Source organism: Carassius auratus, chromosome 41, assembly GCF_003368295.1.
Source record: "Carassius auratus strain Wakin chromosome 41, ASM336829v1, whole genome shotgun sequence".
Classification (NCBI taxonomy): domain Eukaryota; kingdom Metazoa; phylum Chordata; class Actinopteri; order Cypriniformes; family Cyprinidae; genus Carassius; species Carassius auratus.
This window is the reverse complement of record NC_039283.1, coordinates 21,346,565-21,373,139: the sequence shown is the minus strand read 5'-3', so window position 1 is coordinate 21,373,139 and position 26,575 is coordinate 21,346,565. Positions and strand designations below refer to the sequence as shown.

The following is a 26,575-nucleotide window of genomic DNA, read 5'->3' as shown; positions in this document are numbered from 1 at the left end:
GTCCACTGCAACAAATTGAAAGCATAGCTCACATTACTTCTATGCTTTTATTCACCACAACAACCTTTTAATGAACACAGAAATCTCCCTCAGACATATTATTTCAGCTAATAGAGACGCAGAGCCCTTGCATAATAACACATTTAGCTTCTAATTTCATAACATAACAGATGGAAAGTGTCCTGACAAACAAAAGGTCACAATATGGCTTCTTGTGCATATACTATAGCTTTGTTTTAAAATGGAAAATTATGAGCCTATACATACAAACATAATTTAATACCTTTTGTAATTGTCAGACATTTATTGTTTGGATAAACAAAACATTATTTTGCTTAAACCTAATTCTAGTTTTTCCAACCCCCCCTTGGGTTGCTAATTTATGCCATATGTGGTGTGATATGATTGGTAATAAATGATAAAAGATCATTGTATGATAATTATTTGGTGCAATTTATTGTTTTCCATGGCACAGTAAGCATGCTATTTTTTGTCCTTATTTTTGTTGTTAAAGGTCTTCTTGCCTGCAAGGTCCTGCCATAAAAATATTGCAAGGTCGGAGTAGAGGAGTCCACAGCTGGCACTCTCCGCTCAAGGATTAGCTTTAAATAATCACCCTGCTAGGAACTGCCCAGCCATTCAACAGCATAAATCATTTACATCAGAAACTTCAACACCACTGGCCATTTAAAATGCAGGCCGTGAAACAACACCAGGCAATAAAATACAACCTTGACAATGTGTGAGCATTCACAAACACACACCAACACACATACACACACCCACACAGCTAAATGGGACTTCTTATTGACATACTGTTCATAAATAAAGCTAATATTTATAAATGGGTTGGTAGTTGAGACTTAATATCCAAACAAGATTTTATGTTAAAATGTATTTGCATGTACAAGAGTGAGGCTTTTTTTATACAAAAACTCCATGTCACTCAGTTAACGTGAGATCCTAGAACCATAATTACATAATAAAAAATTATATCATAAATAAATAGGAAAACATTGATCACAATTATACATGAAACAGCTATCAACAAAATAATAATGATAATAATAATGTATATATATATAGAGAGAGAGAGAGAGAGAGAGAGCAAAGGGGTAAAGCAGCATAAAATGAGATTGCAGATGGTAAAATTAAATTATATATATACAATATACACACACACACACACACACACACACACACACACACACACACACATATATATATATATATATATATATATATATTTTTTTTTTTTTTTTTTTTTTTTTTTGATGAATGGGGAAACTAAAGTGACCAGAGTAGCAGCAATATACAATAAAATTCAATAAAGAATGGTAACTGCAATATATATATATATATATATATATATATATATATATATATATATATATATATATATATATATATATATATATATATATATATATATATATATATATATATATGAATCAAATAAATGAAGGAAATAAAGTGGCTGGAGTAAAATAAAGAGTGACTGCAAGAATAACAAATTATTTCTAAAACATTACTTAAAACTATTTTATAATGTGTTAAATAAGATAGGGGGGGGGGGGGGTTATAGCTATGCAGCAAACAAACAAAATAAATAAATAAACAAACAAAAATGAAGCTGAGTGGCTATGCATTGCGTAAACATAGAAACGGGATGTCCGCGTTGCATCGGGCGCTTCCAGTTCAGACAGCTTCGTTTACTTTTTATTACAGCACTCTTGGTGTTTTCCTCTCTGAATTTACCGGGAACCGCTCCTCTTCAGCGCGTCCAGCCAATGACCGCACGCGCTGGGGTGACAGCAGGAACTGCGCCCAACGCGCCGCCCGCGCCTCACCAACGCTCTCAGTCAGCTCGCCGCCTTCATCGGGCCGATAAGCACTGACGGGCGAAGCAGGAGGGGGCAGATATGGAGGGACAGAAACTCTGACTTCCGAGGAAGACACACGCAGGGGCGGATGGACGCGACATTGGTCTGCTAACAGGTATTTCTGCGTTTAGGTTTGGTGTGAATGAACGCGAATGATCGTCTTCTTGTGTGAGACGTGAAGAGAAGATGTGTCATATATAAGCAAACTGTAAGTTCATAGAGAAAAGTTATTAATATAAGCATTCGTGTCCTGTGCGTAACGTATGTTGACATTGCTGGACATTAAAATAACATTACATATAATTTTCATACATTCCTGTTAAGACAAAAACAGGAAAATAAGCCGAGTGCTTTAGGCAAGGGTTAGGGTTAGGTGAAAGGAAGCTTTATTTTCCTGTAAGATTTGACCTAATTCACTGACTAATAAATGTTTATCCCTGAATAGTGAATGAACGCATTCAGAAAAGCTGTAATATGAACTATGATACTGTTTATGAACTTGCACTTGTCTCAAAGCTGTTTCTGACAATGGCACTGAGTTCTGATGGTGAGCTGCTCTCTTTCCATCCTTCTTTTCCTGAAAGCGATCTCTATCTGTAGACTAATGTAAATACCAGTGAGCAAAAGAGGAAAAGGGAAAGGAGGGGCCTGAATTCAAATTCAAAGTTGTCTCTTGGCAAAGGGAAATGTAAATAATGAAAACAAATGATCTACCAGGCGTACAGCTGCCTGTTCCTCTCCAATGACCTCAGTTTTGTTTTTGTTTTGTGTTCTTCAGACCAGCAGCACCATCATGCTCCCCCGAAGTATGAAAACATCTGGAGTAGAGCTGCCGGGAGTGGGACAGAGAGAGGTGCCCCTCGTCGGATATCGGCCCCTACAGCCAGAGGTCAACGGCCCAGCGGATCAGCTCTGGAAGGAGAATGAGAAGAAGGAGGCTGAACACACACAGGTAAGAGGACGATGACATCATGATTTACCCCTGACTTCAAAAACCTTTTTGTCTTTGAAAGTCACTGATCTTTTTATTCAGCATCAAATTAATCAAAAGTGACAGTAAATACATTAATAATGTAGCATAGTATGTTTTAATTATTCTGTTCATCAAAAAATCTTGAAAAAAGTACCACGGTTTCCAAAATAATTTAAAGCAGCACAACTGTTTTCAGCATTGATAATAATCAGAAATGTTTCATGAGGATCAAATCAGCACATTGGAATGATTTCTGAAGGATCATATGACACTGGAAACTTGAGTAATGATGCTGAAAATTCTGATTTGCATCACAAGAATTAATTAAATTTTTTACACGCACACACGCACACACACACACACACACACACACACACACACACACACACACACACGCACACACACACACACACACACACACACACATAGAAAACAGTTACATTTTAATGTTTTACACTATTACTGTTTTAACTGTATGTTTAATCAAATAAATGCAGCCTTGATGAGCAGAAGACTTCTTTCAAAAACATTAAAAAAATCTTACATACCGTAAAGTTTTCAGTTTATTTCCCCATTTTTTCTAACCATTTGAAGTGCATATAAAAATCCCCAAGATCTCATTATTCAATAAATGTAGAAGCAAAATAAACCAAACCAAACAATAAAGTCAAATAAACAAAATAAAATAAAGTAGGAGCCATTATTTTATTATTTTATAATTATTATAGTTATTATTTATTACATTTATTATAGGGTTACTACTGTTAACAAAAACTAAAACCATAAAAAATTCCATTACTTGAAATGAAATGATATGAAATGAAAAAGAAACTAAAAATAAAATAAAATATAAAGGCAGCATTTCTCAATTTCATTTAAAAATGAAGAACTAAAATAATTAAATCAAAATAAATTAAAATGAAGAAACGAAATTTAAAAACTATATATATATATATATATATATATATATATATATATATATACACACACACACACACACACACACACACACACACACACAGACAAACGACAAAAAAATTAAAATTGTATTTGAATATAAAAATAATAGTATATCAGTAATATTAAAATAACACTGCCACCTTTTATGTAAATTTGGCTGTAAAAAATATCAGTTATTTAACCATTATTGTGATCTTCAGGGGCATTTTCATAAGCCCTGGTTAATCCTGATTATATTAGATGTATACTACTGTACATGACTACTACTAACAATAACCAAAGTGTAATTTAGGGACATATTTCTTGGGTCAGGTCTTGCTCATTGTGTTGGTTTTCTGTGGTAGATAAGAGCACACACATATCTCATACATATGTTTCTGAATGCTGTGGTGTTCTGTGTTAGATCAGCTTTCACTCTTTGATCAGAAGTAACATAGGCCTTGTCTTTAGACAGCTACAGTTGCAGAGTTCTACAGTTGTGACTCGAGTGGGTAACTAGCTGCAAATGTTACTTTAAAGAGGGTCTATTACATAACTAACTGTAATGATATAAAGAGGCCAAGCTGAAAGTTAATAAAATTCAAAAATGCTCATCAGGTGCTCTGCGATTAAAGCTGCTTTGTGTTTGTTTTAGTGGGAAATGGTGTGTGTTGGCCGTACTATGGGTGGTGAGTTTCTTATCAGCCTAAGGCAAAGCCCTCGTGTGCTGCAGTTTGACCCCACCTGGTATTTTATCATGATCTGTGTTTATATACCGTCAGCTGCTGCAGGCGGCTTTAATATTACACGCCATCAGCTTACATACAAGTGTTTCATTCAAACAGGCTTTCACTGCTGGTTATATATGCTATGCTATGTGTATGTGACTAATAAAAATCTTGAATCTTTCAGTGAGCCACAACCTTATTATACCTAATTTTAAATAATTGTGGTTGTCACAATACCAATACCAACTTGTGAAATGTCACAAATTTGAATATTAATTGTGATATGTGACCCTGGACCACAAAACCAATCTTTAAGTCGCTGGGGTATATTTTTAGCAATAGCCAAAAAAACATTGTATGGGTCAAAATTATAGATTTTTCTTTTATGCCAAAAATCATTAGGATATTAAGTAAAGATCATGTTCCATGAAGATATTTGGTAAATTTCCTTAAGTATTTCCGTAAGTATATCAAAACTCTTCAAAATTAAATTCAAAAATATCTAAAAAATTTGCTTACTAATATGCATTGCTTAGAACTTCATGTGAACAACTCATTTGAACAACTTTAAAGGTGATTTTCTCAGTATTCAGATTTTTGTACACCCTCAGATTCCAGATTTTCAAATAGTTGTCTCTTGGCCAAATATTGTCCGATCCTAACAAACCATACATCAGTGGAAAGCTTATTTTTATTTAAATCTCAATTTTGAGAAATTAACCCTTTTGACTGGTTTTGTGGTCCAGGGTCACAAATGATACCACAGCAAAAAGGTATTAGCACACGATTTTATATATATATATATATATATATATATATATATATATATATATATGTACAGTATGTATGTATGTATGTATGTATATATGTATATATATGTAAGGTATTAGCACACGATATGTAAGGTATTAGCACACGATTTTATATATATATATATATATATATATATATATATATATTAGAGGTGGGCATAGATACATTTTTTTAATCTAGATTAATCTCACTGTGATCTTGAAATTAATCTAGATTAATATAGATTAAAATGGCTCATTCGAATTCTGCCGAAGGCATTCAGAATATGTGTGTTACCCAAATAAAATGGACAAACAGTAAGTCTTTGAGAAGGGGTTTATCAAGCTAGGTGGTGCATTAGAAAAGGGGCTCATCTCCTGTTTCCAAAATGTATCACAAAGTGCTTGAAAAAGCTGTAAACTAATTCCACATTGCACAAGGTGCAAACAACATTACTCCTGTTTCACACCAATTTTTAAGTTTTTCTTTTTCAAGTTTGTAGGTGTCAAAGTACAGAAACCAAATAAAAGCACTGGATAGTCTTCAATGTAAAAATTAAATATACAATCAAACCTACATTTGTTCAGACACCTTCATTTCTCACATTATTACAGTTTTGCTATATATATCAAAAATTATATCTGGTTTCTGAATAATTTTTGGTTTGACTTTTAAAACTACTAAGAAATTCAGTCAAGAGCAGTGAGTGATTTTCATTTTCATTTTCTTGGATTAACATTACAGCAGCCAGTAGCTAAATTAGGCACTGTCACTTTAAGAGACGATGAACGCATCCAATATAATACACATCCCATTTTTTCCTCAACTGTTTACTTTCACTTAAGAAATAACTGACAGTTTTTTCGAGCATAATTTTTAAGGTGGATATTTTGACATATTTTGTATGTATTTGTCGGCACAAGAGCAAAAATAAGCAAATTCGATGTTCTAGTGTTTTGAGACGCCTTTCTCTGCGCGAGCCCTGAACACCAGAACACCGTGGTGTTGAATTGGGCTCTTTCACATCTTTTTGTTTGTTCAAAATGCGATTTGCATTTGTTCGTTTGAGTGCAGGAGGAACTTCGAGGTGAACTTCGCAAAAGAGAGCTCGGTTCAGTGACAATGTTGCTGTCCGTGATACGCGGCTCTCTCTCTCGTGCGCACCTAACGGCATGCGCTACTCTGTTCAGCTTTTCCGCGTCTAGTTTTTGGATGCTTTAATGTTTCAATCGACAAGTGGTACGGCTTAACAACACGTGAGAAAGATAAGCTTTCGTGACGATGCGCAGCAGTGGCCCGTCAACTGTCCTGAGCATCTTTTTAGGCTGGCCTCAGCGAGTCGGTTATATAAAATATGAAGGTGAAAGTCATCATAGCTTGCTTAGTATAGACCCAGCTCCCAACCCAACTTTGAGAATAGATTAACGGCGATATTTGTTTTATCGCCCGATAAGAGTCTTAACGGCGATAACGGCCCACCACTAATATATATATATATATATATATATATATATATATATATATATATATATATATATATATATATATATATATATATATATATATATATATTATAGCAAACATTTCTAAAATATTATTATTAATTAGCCTAAATAAATAAATATAAATATTTTAAAATAAATCTAAAAGTATACACACAGACACACACACACATATACAGATATATTGGCACAACTTTTTGTAGCATGCTCTTCCAAGGAAATATCAGAATAAAAACAGCTTATGCTTTTCACGTCATCTTGTCACAGCATCCTGAGTATTGTCTAGAAATTGCTCCACCAAGGTTATAACCATTCAACACTATGGGTTCCCCGGTCTAAAAACAGAAGCCCTGCTGTCTTATGCAGTTCACTGTAGTAACTTCCCTCTTGTTCGGGTCACATGACCGGCTCACAGCTCTTTGGTAAATAATGCAAGAGTCCAGTATGAAACACACTGGCTCTTTTGTCGGGACTTGCTCAGATGACACAAAAGTGAGGCTAGAGACGACTGAACAGGATGATACTAGATTTGACCCTCTCTTGATTCTTAAATGACAGTGGCAGGATGCATATGTGGAGGGCAAAATGCAGTCATCTCTGTGGAGCTTCCTTGCATGTGTATCTGGGTGTAACGTTAAAAGAGAGAGGGAGGAGGGGTGGATAATTGTTTAGCTAAAAACAACCTTAGCTGACCCAGTTTGTCTACAGAACGCTCATTATGTCCTCTGAATGGTGCACCGTGGGCAACATGCAGCGCCATGTGTCACTGAAACGGCTACAGTATAATGCCGGCACTGCATCGACTAAACCTCTCAACAACAGGGCAGAAATGATTGACTGATTTCCATTAAGCTCCATTGTGATCGTCAGTGGAGAGCATTCACATGGTCATGGTGTGATTTCGATTGGCAGAGAAAGAGGAAAGGTTGGTCGATGAGGTAATAGAAGAGAACACAACGAGAGAGATAAAAGAGAGTGAGATGAGGTATTCACGGAAAAGGCAGAAACAATAGGTCTCTGTAAATAGCTCCCCTGTGATGTACTTTCAATGCATTTCGGTGAGAACACAGCCAGCAGGGACATATAAGGTTTACAAATGTTTGCGATGCAGCTGTATTAGCAGGGGGAGAACAGTGTGACATTTTTTTTTACATTTTCCTTAATAACTCACAGACTACTCTATATACCTGTCATCTTTTAGCATAAGAAACATAAATACACTACTGTTCAAAAGTTTGGGGTCAATAAGATTGTTTATTTATTTATTTTGAAAGAATTATCAGAGGAGTCTAAAACCATGACAAATAATACAAATAAAACTAAATAACAAAAATAATCTGACCAGCTCATAAGTCTAATATTTTAATGAAATGCAAATTGTTAATAATCAAAAATTGCATAATAATTTTGTTGCCCAATGTTTTATTAGTAGGTAATTTTCATGACAGGCATTACTGTTTAAAGAAGATTTCTTTTAAGATAGACCATACAAAGATGGCTGTTTACATACAGTACAAAGTTGTTGAGCAGTAGATTTGATCAGGAAGTTGCCATTCTTGAATTCTAAAGACTAAAGGATTGTAAACACACAGAGCAGCTGATATTGTCTTGGGGAATTCTATAGAGGGTTTCTTGTTCCCTGTCCCCGAGGCTAACTAACGCTAGTGAATACAGCGGCTCAGAGCGTTTGACTGAGAGAGAAGGAGCGTGTGGAGGAAGGGCAGCATGACATGACAGCATGTCCTGTTTCCTGTGTTTGTTCACACTCATTATGCACTTCCTTCTGGCTGAGAAAAGCCATGGAAACTCACAGCTGGTTTAACCTGAAGGTAAAATCAAAGTTTGCAAACGTACCCAAGAATGTGAATTTCGCCACATAATATTAACAGCTGCGGTAAAAGTGTCTGTTAAGAGTAATTCTAGGCCTGACTCAGAGAGGATTGGTAAATAGTATTGAAATCAAGGAGTTTTACACCTTGTGTTATGTAAATAAAAAAGAAAGAATTTATTCAATTGAACAACTGTATAGAAATACAATAAAAACACACCAAACTCTCAACATATTATATATATATATATATATATATATATATATATATATATATATATATATATATATATATATACACACACACACATATATATGGAAACTGTTCAGAATAGCAACACACTTAAACAGTTTAAAACACTCTAGAAAAACTGCATAGCACCATCTTGTCAACCAGCCAGAATGCTTAGCAATCCACGTAACAACATGCTCGAGATCATTTAGTACACTCTAGCAATTGCAACACACCATTCAAAACAGCCTAGCAACTGTTCACACTATTCAAAATACTCTAAAAACAACATAGCAACACCTTAGCAATCACCCAACACCACTGCAACATGCTAGAAACCACTCAAAACACTCTAGCAACTGCTTAACAACAGGCTAAAACTGTTAACTTATGAGTCAGAAGATGCGATTTCAATTTTTCCTTCCTCTTTGGAGTGTTACAAGCTCTTGGTGCATAAAGAAGATCTGTAAAGTTGCAAAGACTAAAGTCTCAAATCCAAAGAGATATTCTTTATAAAAGTTAACAGTCAACAGCCAACCACACTCCCCGAAAAAGGCTTGTTCTAACACGCCCCCACTATAGCTACATTGTGCATAATGCTGCCCAGATGTTCACGCGAAGAAATAAGGTGTACCGTTTATTCTCGCTGTAGTATTGTTGTTGCCGCTGCTGCGCCACGTGGTATTTTGGTTGTGAAAGCAAACTACTTTGTTTGGCCTTCCAACTGATGTCCTTCGTCATGCTCGGAGCTGATCCATGCTGGTCGCTGAGGAAATACATCAACTTTGCACTGTGGAGCACTGGATCGGCTTTCACCGTGTCCGAAGCGTAGTCCAGCCTGGGGTCGTCACATGTGGCTGCACACACTGCTCACTCAAGGTCGCGGTGTGCGACGCTGTTCGTTGAGAAAGCAAAACTACTTTGTTTGGCCTTCAGAAAGAGGACACGACTAGAAATCATGTTTATATCATGTTTATAATGGGTTTTATATTTATGTATCGTTTCTCCAGCCGGACAAGGCATCACAATATGTTAAGAGGTGTAACATTTCCATCACACGCTTGAGGTTTTCAGCCAATGCACTGGATAACTGGCAAATCACAGCACACCTCGCTTTTCAGACCGATGAGCTTTGTAAAAAATGACACGTTTCAGAAGACGGGGCATAGTGGAGAAACAATAATGTACATTATGTGGAAAATATATATATATATTTTTTTAACCTTAAACTGCATGAACGCATTGCATTACACCAAATAAACAAAATAATGTTATTTTTAGCAGCATCATATGACCCCTTTAAAAACATGGAAAACGGCATAGCAACACACTGGCAACCACCAGACTCTGTTTTATTCTAGAATGTTGCTATGCTTTCTGATTGGTTGCCAATGTGTTGCTATGCTACAAACCAGAATCCACCCAAAATGCATATCATCACTCTTTCTTCAGAAAAAATACAAAAACCTTATTTATGTTGCATTTATTTTCAAATGGGACGGCACTTCAAGTTCACATGGCTGAAGTAGCACTTATACAATGCAAAGAAATACAATACAATACAAGAAAATAAAAAAATAAAATAAAATAAAAAGATTTCCCAGTAGGAAAGACAGATCTCAATGATTTTAGTTTCAGTGTAACTGTATGTCTATGGTTCTGTGTCAGCGGTTCACAGAGTCAGCTATTTTTACTTTCTTAAACATGGAACTTGGTTGTTTCATTATATATATAAAACACACACACACACACACACAACACTATAGCAAATAGGATGTAATCAGAGAAGCTACCACTCATCACTCTCAGGACTGCATGAAGTGTAACCAAAACCCAACACCTGCATGGCATGTCACCATCTTTGTGTCAATATATGCTTTCGGTCAAGCATCCCTTTTAGATAAACAGGTGTTGCCCTGAGTTTTATTAGCAGGCATTTCTCATGTCATGCATTGCTCTCTGAAGGACATCTCTTTTCAGAGCTATCATAAAATCATGGTTGTTTTATATGAAGACCTGTTGAGCAGTAGATTTGATGGAAAGGCTGCCATTCTTGAAATCTGAAGCCATTACATTCATGTGTATTTATTTACTCCCGTTTCATTCATTGCATTAAACTTCACCAAACAGGTTTAGCAGCATTTGTCTACACATGTAAGGCTTGTGAGAACCTGTCAAAATCATATTATTTCCCCAAAATCAAAAAAGGAAGCCTATTTTTGGGTCCATTAAAATTTTTCCAATTAACATTATTTACATGACAAAATAGGACAATAAAAAGTCTGTAAAAGTAATATTTAATTTTTTATTGATATGTATATTTTTACTTTGAAATATATTTGACATATATTATTATTTTTAAATATTTAAAATATATTTTTTACTCCAAATGTAAAAATGCATTAAAAAGGTAGCCTATTTTTTATCATTATTTTCATGACAAATATTGACATTACATTACATTATTCATGTATAAATATTAATAGTTTTATATTTTAATGTACATATTTTTTACAAATGTTTTATATTTATCCAAACATATTTTCCCCAAAATTTAAATAAAAATAATCTTGTGAATAAAGAATAAAAACATATTTTTGCATTTTTTTTATTTTATTTTGCATTGACATATATATACATATATACACACACACACACACACACATATTTTTTTTTTTTTTGTATGACTTGGAGGTTTTGTGAGATTCAACCATAAATGAATGAAGGAGGAAGAAAGATTGAGTGTGAGTCTGTAACAGGAGTGCCCTTGTGACGTATGTGTGTGTGTGTGTGTGTGTGTGTGTTGGGGGTGGCCTAGCGACAAGCTCAGGTGTGTTTGCATGGCTCCATTACAGAGAGAGTGAGATTTGAGCGGGGAAGACAGACAGACTAAGAACCTCGCTGAATGAAATTAACACTCCTCTGTAAGCAGCAGCAAGAAAAATAGATTGAATCGAACAGATGAAAAGGCCTGAAAGAGATGGAGTTCTCTGGCAATCTATAAGGATTTCAAGGAAGTTGGTAGATTTCTGCCTGTCTGGACTTGCTAATTTGAAGGTAGTGTTATTTCCTTGAGTTGTTTTTCGATTTGCGGCAAATACAACAATGAATGATTTTAAGCAAGGTAATGAATGTTTTGGTTTGCTTAGGGTTATGGCTTTTCTCAAGACTTATATTATAAAGTACCTTGTGTGCTTTGAAACAATTTAGCATTTCATGCTCAGGCAGAAATAGCAGGTTTTGAAGTAAATATCTCAAATTTGTGTTTCAGTTTGAACATTGATACTAGTAAGTGATTGAAGTGTGCCAGTCTGCCGGAAAGCATGTGGACGTTTCAGACAGTTACTCATAACTGTGTCACTGGGTTTGTTTTTGGCCTGTTCTCTCATGCATTTTTAATGTCGGAAAATCTCTGTCAAATGTGTTGTGTAAAATTCGCTCATACATTAAGTTTTGTTGGAGATAACATGTAAACGTGATGCCTTATCAGAGAGTTTACGGTTTAAATGTCAAACCTCACACAGCTGCCATTGTGCAATCTCACCTTGCTCTGAATGCAGCCATTGTGAGGATAGAGAGGAAAGATTTAGCAAAGCTTAATAATTGAGCTGATATTTAGCTGGGTTTGAGATAAGGGTCAAGGTTAGCGTTCCCAATTGAAGTGCAGCTCAACCAATGGCGTGAGTTTAAGGGCGGGACTGTGTGTTTGTCCAACCAATGGCAACATGGGAAGTGTTCAGGAAACCTGTTGGAAAACAGTCAGTTTTCACATTGTAATTTATTTCATTGTTTAATCTCAATTATTAATGTTTGCACATATGCATCATCAGTCAGAAAATATCAACAGTCAAGTTGAGCTGCTATTAAGTTTTTTTTGTTTTGTTTTTTAGGGGGAGCCAACCCTGATGAAGACCACATGGTACTGTCCACTGGACCTGGTAAGACTTTTCTGCCAACAGAAATGCTTCTTTGTATTAATCCTGGAAAAACATATCATCATTTCAACAAAAATATTAAGCAGCACAACTGTTTTTAACATTCATGATAAGAAGAAATGTTTCTTGTGCAGCAAATCAGCACATTAAAATGATTTCTGGAGGATCATGTGACACCGAAGACTGGAGTAATGATGCTGAAAATTCAGCCTTGCTTCGCAGGAATAAATTACATTTTAAAACATATAAAAAGCTGTTTTCCATTTTATATTGTAATAATAGGACACAATATTACTGAGTTTTTGATTAAATAAATGCAGGCTTGGTTTAGAATAAGAGACTTATTAAGAATAATCCCAAACATTTGAAGGGTAGGATACAATATGTCTGTGCAATAATGATTATTTATTACTTTTGGATGGATTAAAAATCAGTCTACACACATTTCTTCAAATTTTGTCTATGTTTTGCCAACTGACAGTGTGCATTTACTGAAATGAGTTTTAACTTTAACTTTTAAGTCTTAACTTACTGCATGTAAATTTGTATAAAAGGGAAGTAAAAACTGGCCTAAATAAACTAAAGCAGATGTTATGCCTTTAGTCAAGAGTTTGGCTGTACTATACAAATGATTCCCACAGAGAGCGAGCAATAATCACTGTGACCAGGAGCAAGGCCCTTAACCTGAAGATCTTGTAATAAGTGTACTGGAAGGCACTTTGGAAAAAATATCCACAAAATGACAGCTTGCTTACTCTGATTTGTCTCTGGTTCAGTCCACTGTGTCCGAATCGGAGGAAGATGGTATCATCTACACTGTGGTGGTGAAACAAGGGCACGGTTCTCCCCCCGCCGGCCCGCAGGTGAGCCCCATCTTCCCGAGGAATGCTCAGTGTTATGTGTTCCCGAGGTTCTGTCCTGACTCCTTCACCCATCTCTTCCCAGTCCACAGCATCCCGTTCTCAGCACGTCAAAGCAGGGACAGAGGAAAAGCTGGTCCTCCATCTCCTTCATTCCTTCTCCATGGGCGACCCCTCCTTCATCTCCATCTTCCTCTCCACCTATCGCTCTTTCACCTCCACACAGAGAGTGCTGGACATCCTGACTGACAGGTACCAAAAAAGTCACTGTTTTTCAAATATTGAATACTAATGACACATCTGCAATGAATTTGTTTATGATAAAATTTGTTTTAAGATGAAAATACAGTACTCAAAACATCTCTAGTTTAAAATTCAGTACAACTAGAATTTGTAAATGTAATTGACTTTAAGTGAATTGCATAAATCAAGTCTATAATTTTTAATGATTCGTCTGAATGATTCAATCCCTGTGCAGTATTTTATATGTATCCTAATTTTTTTACTAAAGGTATATACAGGTATATATTATAATGCTGTGTATTGTTATTGTTATGTAAACCATCAAACATAATTCTTCCAATATAGAATATACATAATAGAAAAATTTAAACCATCAAACATAACTCTTCCAATATAGAATATATGTGTATTTAATATATATATATATATATATATATATATATATATATTAAATACACATATATATATATATATATATATATATATATATATATATGCACACTCACATGAATGAATGTGTGTATTAATATTATGTAAATAAAACATATTTTCTATCTATCTGTCTATATTGTTTTAAATATACAAAAAAAAATGTGTGTGTGTGTAAATAATAATATTAATATTTTATTTGCCTATTATTTTTATCACTTATTATTAAGTAGTGTACATTTATTTTATATATAATACTATGCAATACTAACTTACATTACAGTAAATTAACTCCTAATTTCCAATTGAACTATTTTCTAGGTTGGGAAATCCTCCTGGGGAGAGCAAAAGTAACACACGTCAGATGTTCAACAAGTATGTACTAGTACTATAGATAAACATCAAGCTTTAATATATCTGTGTCTGTTAAACTGCCTTGTGGAGAGTTAATTCACATTTGCTGTGTTCAGAGCGGTGTGTATGGTGTTCAGCACATGGCTGAGTGACTATCCCGAGGATTTCCGCTCTCTGAACGATCCCTCCTCCCTGCTGCGCTTGGCCCCCCTTCTTCCCACAGACACCTCGGGCGCAGAAATCAAAGGCCGACTGCTGAGGATCGCCGAGGAGCTGAGCGAGAAAGCCCTGCTGTCCGGCTCGCTCTCAGGTCAGGATATGACAAAGGCTACCTTTCACAGTTTTTTGTACATTTCTGACAGACAGTGCAGGTTATTATATCATATCACAAACTTGGCAGTTTGTGTGTACAACTATCTGTCAACACCTGTCACAAGAACAATGTGTCAGATTTTGTACCTAACTACTTCATTTTAGTGGTGGGAATGTCACAACATGAAGTTTAATAGTTCTGAAATTAAGAAAGAAAAAAAATTCAAAACTTCCAATTAAGTAAAGCCAACTTCAATAGTCTCTGAGCCTTTGATTTGTAGATTCTACTGACTTTGGTTTATGCCACAGTCATTTCAGGATCGAATTATCATTTTTATATTCAGGCTTCACTCACTCACAGAAATCATGGGATTTTAAAATTGCTATTTAAAAAGTCAAGGAAATTAGTACAATCTTAAAAAGTCAGGGAAAATTATGCAGTCAATATGAGTCTAATATTTTTCAGTGGCTAGAAATTGTTCTAGAAAATAATTTTTTAGAACTTTACTCATGAAGGACAGGAAAACCCATAGAAATTCACTGTACTGTACACCGCAATCTTAAAAAATGCATTATGTAGTAAGCTCAAAAACAGTTGCCATAAACTCAGTTTTATCTAAACTAGTGTTCAAAATGTTGGGTGTTTTTAATGTTTTTAAACATTTTAATATTTTTGAAAGAAGTCTCTTGCATTTAATCAAAAATACAGTCAAAAAAACTTTTTTATATTGTGATATATTATTACAATTTAAAATACCGTTAAAATATTTATTCCTATGATGCAAAGCTGTATTTTCAACATCATTACTCCAGTCTTCAGTTTCACATGATCCTTCAGAGATCCTTTTCGAAAATTTCCTGCTCAAGAAACATTTTATATTATTAGCAATGTTGTAAACATTTGTGCTGCTTAATAGTTTTTCGAAAACAGTGATATATGATTTTCAGGATACTTTGATGAACAGAAAGTTCGAATAAACAGCATTTATTTGAAACATAATCTTTTATAACAACACAAAAGCCTTTACCGGGACTTTTGATCAATTTAACACATCTTTGCTGAATAAAAGTATTAATTTCTTTTTTTTAAATCCCACTGACCCCAAACAATTTCATTTATAAACACATTTTCCTTTCAGCGAGCATTCATTTTAAAACTCTGGGTCAGGTTAGTTAGACACAGCAGTACTTACTGTCTATTTTTCTATACTGATGTATTGATTTCCTACAGATCCTAGCAGAGGTGTGGCATCTCCTCCTGAACCCTCAGAGTTTGATGCCACTAGCATCCTGGGGTTTCCGTCCAGTGTGATCGCAGAGCAGCTGACCAGGATCGAGACTGTGAGTTCCATCATACTGCTCACAAATGCTACCTTTACATCTGTGGAAAAGACCAGCGATAGCTAAATGTGTCACAGTTTGCTACACTCTTGAAAGTCTGCGAACATCTCAGAGCTGTTGGTTACACCCTTAAATGAAATGCCTTTGTTTTGCCTTAAGGATCTGTTTCTGAAGCTGGTGCCCTATCACTGTCTGGGGTCTCTGTGGTCTCAGAGAGATAAGAAGGGCCGGGAAGGAGTGTGCTGGTCGGTCCGAGCCACTATCAAGCAGTTTAATCGCTTAGCAAACGCTGTCACAGCCTCGTGCTTGTGGAACACGAGTCTGAAGAGCCAACAGAGGGCCAGACTGCTGGAGAAATGGATCAGCGTCGCAGAGGTCAGAGCGGTTTTACTGTAAAAGATATCATCAGTCAGGATGAAGGACTCACGTGAACGTCTGGTTTGTTTCCCAAACAGGCCTGCAGAAGCAGGAAGAACTTCTCCTCACTGTACGCCATTCTGTCAGCGCTGCAGAGTAACCCCATCCACAGACTCAGAAAGACCTGGCAGGAGACAGACAGGTCTGGCTTTACCTAGAAAATCTATCTATCTATCTAGGTTTAATTTCTATTATTTCATTTATTATATTTCTTATGTTTACTTTACCATATTTTCAATCTAAATATATTGATATTGTCCAAAATATAATTCAAAAATGTGTGTTTACCCAAGAATTAATTTCTAGAATGAATACAGTACATTTACAAAAATATTTTATCATTTGAAGATTTAAACATAACATATTTTCAATTTGAATGCATGTGTATTTGAACTATAAATAGGTCAGATTTATTTATTTATTTATATTTGCTGTATAAGATTGTAAAAGGATCCCAATACCCTTACGAAAGGAAAATATATTTATCAATATATTTCTTAAAATATATTGTGATGTATTGTAATATATTATTTTCCCTTTTTGTTTTCTAATATTTTATATGTTTGAATACATTTAATAATATATTGATGATATATATATTATATAATATATTGCAAAATATACAAATTATTGCCGCTTTCAATATATTAAAATATATTGGAAAAAATTAATATTTATAAGAATATATGCCTAATTATATTACATGATATTTTCCTATATACTGCAATATATTTTTGTTTCATAAGGGTACTTTTACAATCTTCTAAATAAAATGATATGATTCGTAATTAAAAAATTTAAATATATTTGAGTTGAATTTCCTTTGGAATATTTCCTTCAGTTATTTTTACAATTTACATTGAAATATGAAAAACATATGCTTGTTCTGTGAAAATGTAACGTCACAGTAGCAGGGCAGAATAACCGAAAGTCCTTTTCTCTACTCTGATAGAGAAGCTGTGAAGAGATATGAGGAACTTTCTGACATCTTCTCAGAGAAAGACAACTTCTCCCAGAGCCGCGAGCTACTCAAAGAGGTCAGTCACATGACCACACAAAGCAAACGCTTCTCTAATCTTATTACAGAGCATGGCGATGCATTGATGGGAAAATATCAGGCCAATTGATGTTCTCTGGCTCTCTGTGTCAAATTCTGATTGGATGTGCTTCATCACTGTAGAGCACTGCTTTAATTCAGCACGGCCTGAGGGGAGCAACTAATGACATGAACAGAATGAGTAATATCAGATTCAGCCATGCTAAAACACAGCCTCACACTATAAACTTGTGTTATTCATTATCTAGTGCTGTTTGAGAAATATTTCACATAAAATTGAAAAATCTGTCATTATTTACTCATCCTCATGTCATTATGCTGTTATTTTTTTCTTTGGAATACAAAGACAGAAATTAAGATTTTACCGTTCATAATGACCGATATTGTGTAATTCCAAAAAACAAAAAACAACATCTCCACTGAAGCTCTGAAATCACATTAGAATTCCACAGCATGGCAGATTATTTAAATGCATCAGAGAAACATGTTGCGAACACGGAAGCTAAACTATTTAGAAAGTTTTCTGTAATAAAAGCATTTTTCATTTTACAGGAGGGGACATCAAAATTTTCAAACCTTGACACTAAAATCAACAACAGGAGATTTACAGGGGTAAGTATCCTTTAATAAATATATATTAAATAATATTTTCATATATATATATATATATATATATATATATATATATACATATAAATATAAATATTGTTATAAATAATGATAATATATACTAATGTTTAAAAGTTTGGGATCAATATAATTTTCTTTTTTTTTTTTTTAAAGAAATGTCTTTTAAAAATAGAACAGTAATATTGTGGAAATTAGTAAATTTTAAATTTTACTATCTTTTTTTACAATTTAATTACTGCTGAATGAAAGTATTCATTTAAAAAGAAAAGAAAAACTGTACATTTGTTACAAAATATTTCTATTTAAAATAAATACTACTTTTTTTTTTTTTTTTTTTTTTTTTTTTTTTTTACTTTTTATTCTTCTAAGAATCGTGAAAAAAAAAAGTATTGCAGGTTCCAAAAAAAATAAAATAAATAAAAATTAACTGATCATATAACACTGAAGAGTGGATTAATGATGCTGAAAATTCAGCTTTGCATCATAGGAATTGATTACTTTTTATAACATATTCAAATAGCAAACAGTTATTTTAAAATTGCAATAATATTAACATTTTATTGTCCTTTTGATCAAATAAATGCTGCTTTGGTGAGCATGAGAGACTACTTTCAAAAGCATTTAAAAAATCTTATCCCAAACTTGGTACTATGTGTGTGTGTATCAAAAACTATGCATATGTTTATGACAGTGTAATATAGTTTCTAATCTTTGATGTATTTGAATCCTTGTAGTCGTGCGCTCAAGGCACTGTGCCGTACCTGGGCATCTTCCTCCGAGATCTCACCATGCTGGACACTGCAGTCAAAGACAGATTAGAGGTGACGTACGGTGAAACACGCTAACACAACTTAAAAAAAAGAGAGAGAGAGAGACAAAACTGTGAAGTATAAGAAAGCAGTGGTTTCACAATGTTTGTCATAGCTCATCTGACAGAATCAAGATGTGTCAAACCAAACTATAAGTCAGTGTTGCATTGGCCAAAGCAGATTGTAATATAAACCAAAATGTAATGTCTCTTGCAGAATGGCTTCATCAACTTCGATAAAAGACGACGGGTGAGTTTATGGTGATTATATACTTGATTGTCATTCTTTTAAGTTGTTAAACAGGATTAACATCACATTCTCTTGATTTCAGGAGTTTGAAGTCATCGCTCAAATTCGCCTCCTTCAGTCCTCGTGTAAAAACAGCATTTTCAGAACGGATGAGACGTTTGTTAAGTGGTATCACAGCGCACCTACTCTGTGTGAAGAGGAAAGGTCAGTGACGTTTCTATAACTCTATTCTGAACATCTCAGTTAACGCCCTGATTAATTATATAAGATGTCCGTATGTTTTTTTTTTATTAGCTACAAGCTGTCCAATCAGATTGAGGCACCGGGCGAGCCGAGTCCTGGCCGTGGCCTGAACCCTACAGTGATCATCACACAGTGTCCAGAGTAAGACAGAACTGAAAACTCAAATAAAAATAAATGAACCATTATTAGTAATATTTAGAATTTTAGAAAACATATTATTTCCTAATTCACCAAGACAAACCAAAAAAAAAAAAGAATATTAATTTGTACGAAACATTGTTTTATTTGTTTCCTAAAGTACCTCACGATCGACAACACATCATACTCTAAAGCTGTGATTTAGCATCAGGGAAAACAAATCCTAATAATCCATAGTAACAAATCCATAGTTACCCATTCGTTTTCTATGGGGACAACAAACCTGTCCATGTTAGTGTCTTATGTAATATGGCTAGCTTTTAAGAAGTGACAGAATACAGTAGAGTTTGACTGGATGCACAGACATTGCCAAAGAAACAGAAGGATATCATGTATCTTACTCATGTAATTAAATATTATTAATATTTGCATTCAGCATTGTTTTTTCTCTGCTGAACTGATCTGAAACATATTTTTGGGTCACGACCCACTAACTGAGAACACTATTATATAGTATAATATGCATTTCTCTTATTTTGTGAATGCTTGGCTCAATTTTTCTACTATTCAAACTACAATCTTCCCGTTGGCTATTCTGAGGATCAGGCTCAGGTCCCTTGACATGCACACACAGATGTTTCTTTCATGAGCTCTTAAGCACCATAATGCTGCTTGAGCTGAATGAAATGAAGTATTAAAACAGGACAAAGACACACTTATCATCTGCAGTTAGCATGTGACTTCAAAGCTACTGCTGCTGCCAGTTTGGAGTTTTGTATTTATTCTCTGGGTTTCAGTCTATTCAGAAAAAATCTGTCATAAGCAGCACATGGCAAAGAGCCTCCAGTTTGTGACATGATCGCTCTGTTCTTGCGTTACAGTGCTCTCTCAGCCGTGGCAAATACAACCATGGATGCTGATGGGATATTTGACTTCCCGTCTCCTGTCAATCACCTGCTCTCCAAGCTTTACAAGGTTAGGGTGAATAAAGAACTAGATTTTGATTACATTGCAGTAATGGGTCTTTAAAAGCCCGGCTTTTACCAGCAACTTGAAGAGATTTATTATTTGAGAGCTCACTGAGGATCTTTATAGCAAAGCAAGTTGATTTTTCGAAATGAACCATGGCACGCTTTTATTATGCGACACATTTTTCTTACTGCCAGATGAAAGTTTTCTCGCATGAAAATTCAACCTAGCAGATAAAAGTTAGGACACATTTGACAATGTATGTTTCTCTTTGATCCAAAAACCTTTTAATCTCAAGGCTTGCGTTTAAATGAGCTTTACAGAAAATAATTTTATAGAAGTCTAGAGAAATATATATTTTTTAAATGGATGAGCTAATGCTGTACTTTTTGCAGAAAATGAATTCCATATTGTTCACCTAAAAATAAATTAATCATTTACTCACACTTATGTTGCTACAAACCTGTATGTCTTTCTTTCTTCTGTGGAACAGAAAAGCAGATGTTTTGCAGAATGTCTGAGCTTTAAGAATATATGATGGCAAACATGAGATTTAGAGGCAAAACTGATTGAATAATCCATAAACTGTTAAACTGAATGAGGAACCAGAATATAACTTTTGATTTAAAACTTTGCAACACCCTTTTTTGTTTGTTTTTGGTATTTGAGAGGTTGTAGTCAATTTATGTTTATATAATATAATATTTTTGAGAAATATTATATTTGGAAGGACATGACAGTGAGCAAATGATGATATAATTCATATTTTGTGTTCAACTATTCCTAAGAATATTGTCATGATTAACTATTTCAGCATGTGAAATCCCCGTCTGTTTCCTGTCTGGATGTTGATTCGTCACCACCGCCCAATGATGCCACGCCCCCCCTCCTGACCACACCCTCTACAGCTGTCAAATCACATCGGAGGTCCGTCTCCTGTGGGAACAACCCCACCAATAACAAACGAGAGGCGGGGCCTGAGATGAGAATCGTCAAGATACGGATGGATTTACACGACGGCAACTTATACAGAAGCATTCTGGTTGTCTAGCAAATGCACATTTTCTTTAATTAATTTATAAAACAACAATAATGTTCTAGAATGTTGGCCTTTTGAAATGGCTGTATTTCACAGCACCAGTCCAGTGTTACATCAGACCATCTTTTGCATTTCATGTCAGCTCCTGTTTAATATGGATGCAGTCGCTCGTTGTTCTAATGTATACTTTCTCTTCTGTGCCGCCTCAGGTCACCAGTAATGATAAAACACCCACTGTAATCAGTTCTGCATTAGACAAGCACAACCAGAATGCTCAAGAAGCCTCCAAATACGAGCTGATCCAACTGCTGCCGGAAGGGAAAGGTGATTTTTCACATTTTTCATGTCGTAAACTTTTTGAAAACACACCATAAAATGCTGATTGGACATAGTGACATTTTAAACTTATAATAAAAAAATAGAATATAGATGGATATTAACACTACTGTTCATGTGTTTTTTAAGAGATTAATATTTTTATTCAGCAAGTACACATCAAATTGATCAAAAGTAACAGTAAAGACATGTATAATGTTACAAAAGATTCCTATTTTTAATAAATGCTGTTCTTTTGAATGTTCTATTCATCAAAGTCTGTTTTCGACATTGATAATAATAATAAATGTTTCATGGGCATCAAATCAGCATATCAGAATGATTTCTAAAGGATCATGTGACACCTTAATATATTAAAAAAGACAAGAGTTATTTTAAATTGTAATAATGTTATTTTATTTATTTTTCACAGTTATTTCTTTACATTTTAGTTTAATTTAGAAATTTATAAATGTTTTCCTAAAACATCTTCCTGACCCAAAACTTTTGAACAGTAGTGTATAAATACAGTATATAAATACATATTAAAAATATGTAAATTTTAACTTTAATTATTTATTTTTAATTATTTATTATTTATTATTTTTAATTATAATTATATTTATAATTATATAAACTGATTAAGAAAAAAGCACACCACTTTTTATTTTTTAATGGTTTTCTGAGTATTTCTTTGTCTTTGATTTCTCCCTCTGCAGAGTTAATAATACCTCCTACAGGAAATGTCTTCTATGCCATGTCTTCAGCTAGCGTAGACTTCCTGTTAAGGAGAAGAGGAGGAAATACACCAATAGGGTCTCCGAATCTTGGCAACGAAACCAGCGCAACCTTTCCACGTATCAAAGCCAAGGGCAGAAGACTAGTCCGGACACTATTTTAACATAAAAACAGGATATTCACGTCCAAGTGCTTTCAAAAGAAGAAACACCAAATATTTCATTCAGAGCTCTTTGGCTTACCTGTAGAATTGACTCAAATAAGTCATTTTCATAAGTCCTAATATTAGTAATTTGAGTGAAAGCTTGGCTCTAAGATGTTAGTTACTGCTAAACGTTGCACTGTTTTTGCATTACATAAATCCATACTGAATTTCAAGACAGAATCGCGAACCTTTTGCTGATGCCAGCATTTCCAGTGCTTCCCCCGTCTACCTCTAAAGCTAGCAGTCCATTGGTTAAAGAATATTGCTAAAAATTCTGCATTAATGAACATCAAACGGAGATATAGCAGCTAAAAGATCCCAGCTTAATTAAACACTTACAGGAGGTACTTACACCTGTCTAACATTTCAAAACACTGAGCTGTTCTGCGTGGGTCAAACGGTCACCTACCTGAAGATGAGTCGCAAAAACCACTGCCGCTCTCGAATGTCCTCACCAAGTATGCAGCTGATAGTTGCTTACTATGTGCTTTCTCTTTGAATATTTATCCAGAATTAATTATGGCTATGGTATATGGTTATGGTGACTGTTCCAAAAACCTAGTCAAAAGGTTGTGTAAAACAATCTTAGGCAACAAACTCATAAGTGACCAATTGGAAACTTCGTTGGTAGGTCGAACAAGGGAGACTTCACAATTGATTTCAGTTGTGGGTTTTTGAGTTAACAGCACAATAATTTAGTAAGAAGAATAATACACCACTTTTCAAAAGTTTGGGGTCAGTAACATTTTTCTAAAGAAAAATATTACTTTTATACAGCAAGTTTATCATAGATAACTAAAACTAAATCTGACACTAAAATTAGAACCATAAAAACATTCAAATAAATGTTAACTTAAATAAAATGGATTATATATAATATAATAATATATTATATATATAATTTTAATAAAATGTCTATACAAATTGTATAGACATAAAACTACTCAAACGTCTTAATTACTAAACTATATATAAAAATATATAAAAAGTGTTTCAAAATATGAATAATAAAAACAATAAAAGTATCTCAGTGATGCTAAAATAACAGCAAAATTTAATTAAATTTATCACAGGCACGTTTAAAATGTTACAAATGTTGTTATAATGTTAGAAATATTTCAGTTTCTATTATTTTTATTACTTTCTATTCATCATAGAACCATGAAAAAATGATGCAAACAGTTCAGCTTTGATCGAATAAATTACACTTTATAACATATTATAATAATAATTTTTTTTTATAATATTAGTGTTTTTATTGTATTTTTGTTCAAATAAATGCAGTGTTGATGAGCATAAGAGACTTCTTTCAAAACATTAAAAAAATAAAATAAATTCTTACTGACTCCACACTTGGTAATGGTAATATGTGTAAAGTAGCACAAAAATATGGATTAAAACTGTACACTTTAATCATATTTACCTGTTTCTTCTTCTTCTTAAAACATTTCATTATTGAATGAAATGTAATTGTTTCCACATTCTGGGTGTGCATAAAAATAAGCCAAAAGAAAGTGTTTAAGAAGGCAGCATGATCAGGCAGGCTACATTTGGAACAGGTGTTGAGTGTGAAGCACCTATGTTTTAAAGTGCTGCCTATGTAGGCAGCTCACTAGGTTTTGGAACAGAGCCGAAAGTTTGTTGTAATGCAGGTCTCCAGCTCTGGCTGTTCTCCGATACCAAATCAACTCCTTAAAAAATTCAACAAAGCTGAGCCTGTGACATTATTTTTGTACCAGCAAATGCATAATGCTACCATCATCAAAAATAGAAAACAACACCGTTGCTCGTACCCTAATGAACCTTGCGCTCTCTTTCTCGTGTGCTGTTGATGTCTCTGTGGGACCTGAGGCATGCGAGAGCTCTCAGCATGGAAGAGGGGTCAGTTTCATTTCAGTCTTTGGTTATGTTCAGAATAGAATACTATCATACTACACTCACATATAGTATGCAAATTTCTATATATATATTTTTTTCTAAGATTACAACTGATCGGCGCATGCTGTGTAGGTCATGTGACAACAAATGTAGGATACTACAGGTTTGAGAGCTTATCTTGGAAAAGTGGCAACTGTTTCAATTACTCTTTGTAGATATATTGAGTAAGTAGTAAGCTAGTATTCCATTCCGATCAAGATCTTTGATTTTGGTCCCTGGTTTGTTAAGTGCCTTATTATCAGGTGCTCTTGTGTGATTGTTGTTCTGGTGTGTTGCGCAGTGAAAAGCATGTACCGTCAGATCTGTATTCTGACACCTTTATGCACTACATACCTCCTTTTCTTGTAATAAACTTTAATTTTGATACAACTGACAGCTTTCAGACCTGATTCTTGCCTTCAAGAGATTTAATTTAATTTAAATGTAAGTTGTGGTTGCTGGACATATTAATAAGAACATATAGCTAAAAATAGACTGACTAAAAGGTACCACAGTAATACAGTTTTCTGTACATAAACCATGGCTTGTTTAGGTTGGCATCAGAGAGAAGGCAGTGTGTGTGTGTGTGTGTGTGTGTGTGTGTTTTAAGTACTTTTATTCCTCCTACACCAATGAGAACACCCAAGTGCTGATTATGAGCAGCTGTGTTGGGGTAGACAGGGATGATGGGGTTCTCAGTGTTCGCCAGTACACAATTGTAGCCAGCTGGTTTATTAGTGTTCTGCTCATTTTTCCTTCTCTGCAGCTATAAAACAAAAATGTTTTTATTTAAATAAATCAATTTTATAATTATTACACTGTTAAAATATATTTTTTTGAAGTTGTGAAGATTATTCTAATATATTTGTAAAGAAACTGTAAAATGATTGAGGTAGTTTTTACAAGACAGGTGAAATGTGTTACATGTTTATTTGTTTTTTAATAAAATATGATAATATGATAATCACCAGGATATATATTATAGGTACTGTATATCATTTCATTTAAAAAACAATATTTATAAATAAAAGCAAAATTTGCCAAGAAACAACACTGAATTTAATGTGAAATAGTCTGGAAGTTTGTTTTAATGTACTGACGTTTAATGTAAGACTATTTTTGAGCTCACTGGTGGATGCTTTAGTAACCCTGAGTTATTCAGCATATTTTGCAGTAGCCCTGAATTAGTGAAAATCTAAAGCAGAAAATGTATTACAGACACATGAAGTGCTTTTATTTTCCTCAATGTAATAACTAAGGCAACAAAAGCTGAAGCATTAAAAACATCTCTACTGTATAAACATCCCAGCCTAATTCCCATAATGCACTTCTGGCTTCTTGAGGTTCCAGCTAATGTGTGCCATTAAAGACACCTAACTGCACTGTCTCAAGTCTGAGGTTTGGCTACCCATTTGTTTAAAAACAGAAGTTTAAAAGTTTAATATATATATATATATATATATATATATATATATATATATATATATATATATATATA

General features: G+C 34.2%; 1 protein-coding gene across 4 annotated transcripts; it reads left to right on the top strand.

The window, feature by feature from the left end:
- The first annotated feature begins 1,813 nt into the window (after positions 1–1,813).
- On the top strand, positions 1,814–25,467 carry LOC113059257 (ral guanine nucleotide dissociation stimulator-like 2). 4 transcript variants are annotated; one of them, XM_026227620.1, is made up of 20 exons: positions 1,814–2,091; positions 2,662–2,835; positions 12,768–12,815; positions 13,589–13,675; positions 13,758–13,924; positions 14,666–14,719; positions 14,815–15,008; positions 16,242–16,351; positions 16,511–16,726; positions 16,807–16,910; positions 17,721–17,805; positions 18,378–18,437; positions 19,190–19,276; positions 19,481–19,513; positions 19,596–19,717; positions 19,808–19,897; positions 20,776–20,869; positions 21,678–21,905; positions 22,112–22,226; positions 22,937–25,467. In XM_026227620.1, the coding sequence occupies exons 2-20, from the start codon at positions 2,677–2,679 to the stop codon at positions 23,116–23,118; spliced, it is 2,235 nt and encodes a 744-aa protein (XP_026083405.1). In that variant the 5' UTR covers positions 1,814–2,091; positions 2,662–2,676; the 3' UTR covers positions 23,119–25,467. The 4 variants fall into 4 exon arrangements, with proteins under 4 accessions (XP_026083405.1, XP_026083404.1, XP_026083406.1 ...); XM_026227619.1 differs by having other exon boundaries at positions 1,815–1,998; XM_026227621.1 differs by lacking the exons at positions 1,814–2,091; positions 2,662–2,835 and adding an exon at positions 11,680–11,934.
- Positions 25,468–26,575: the final 1,108 nt, after the last annotated feature.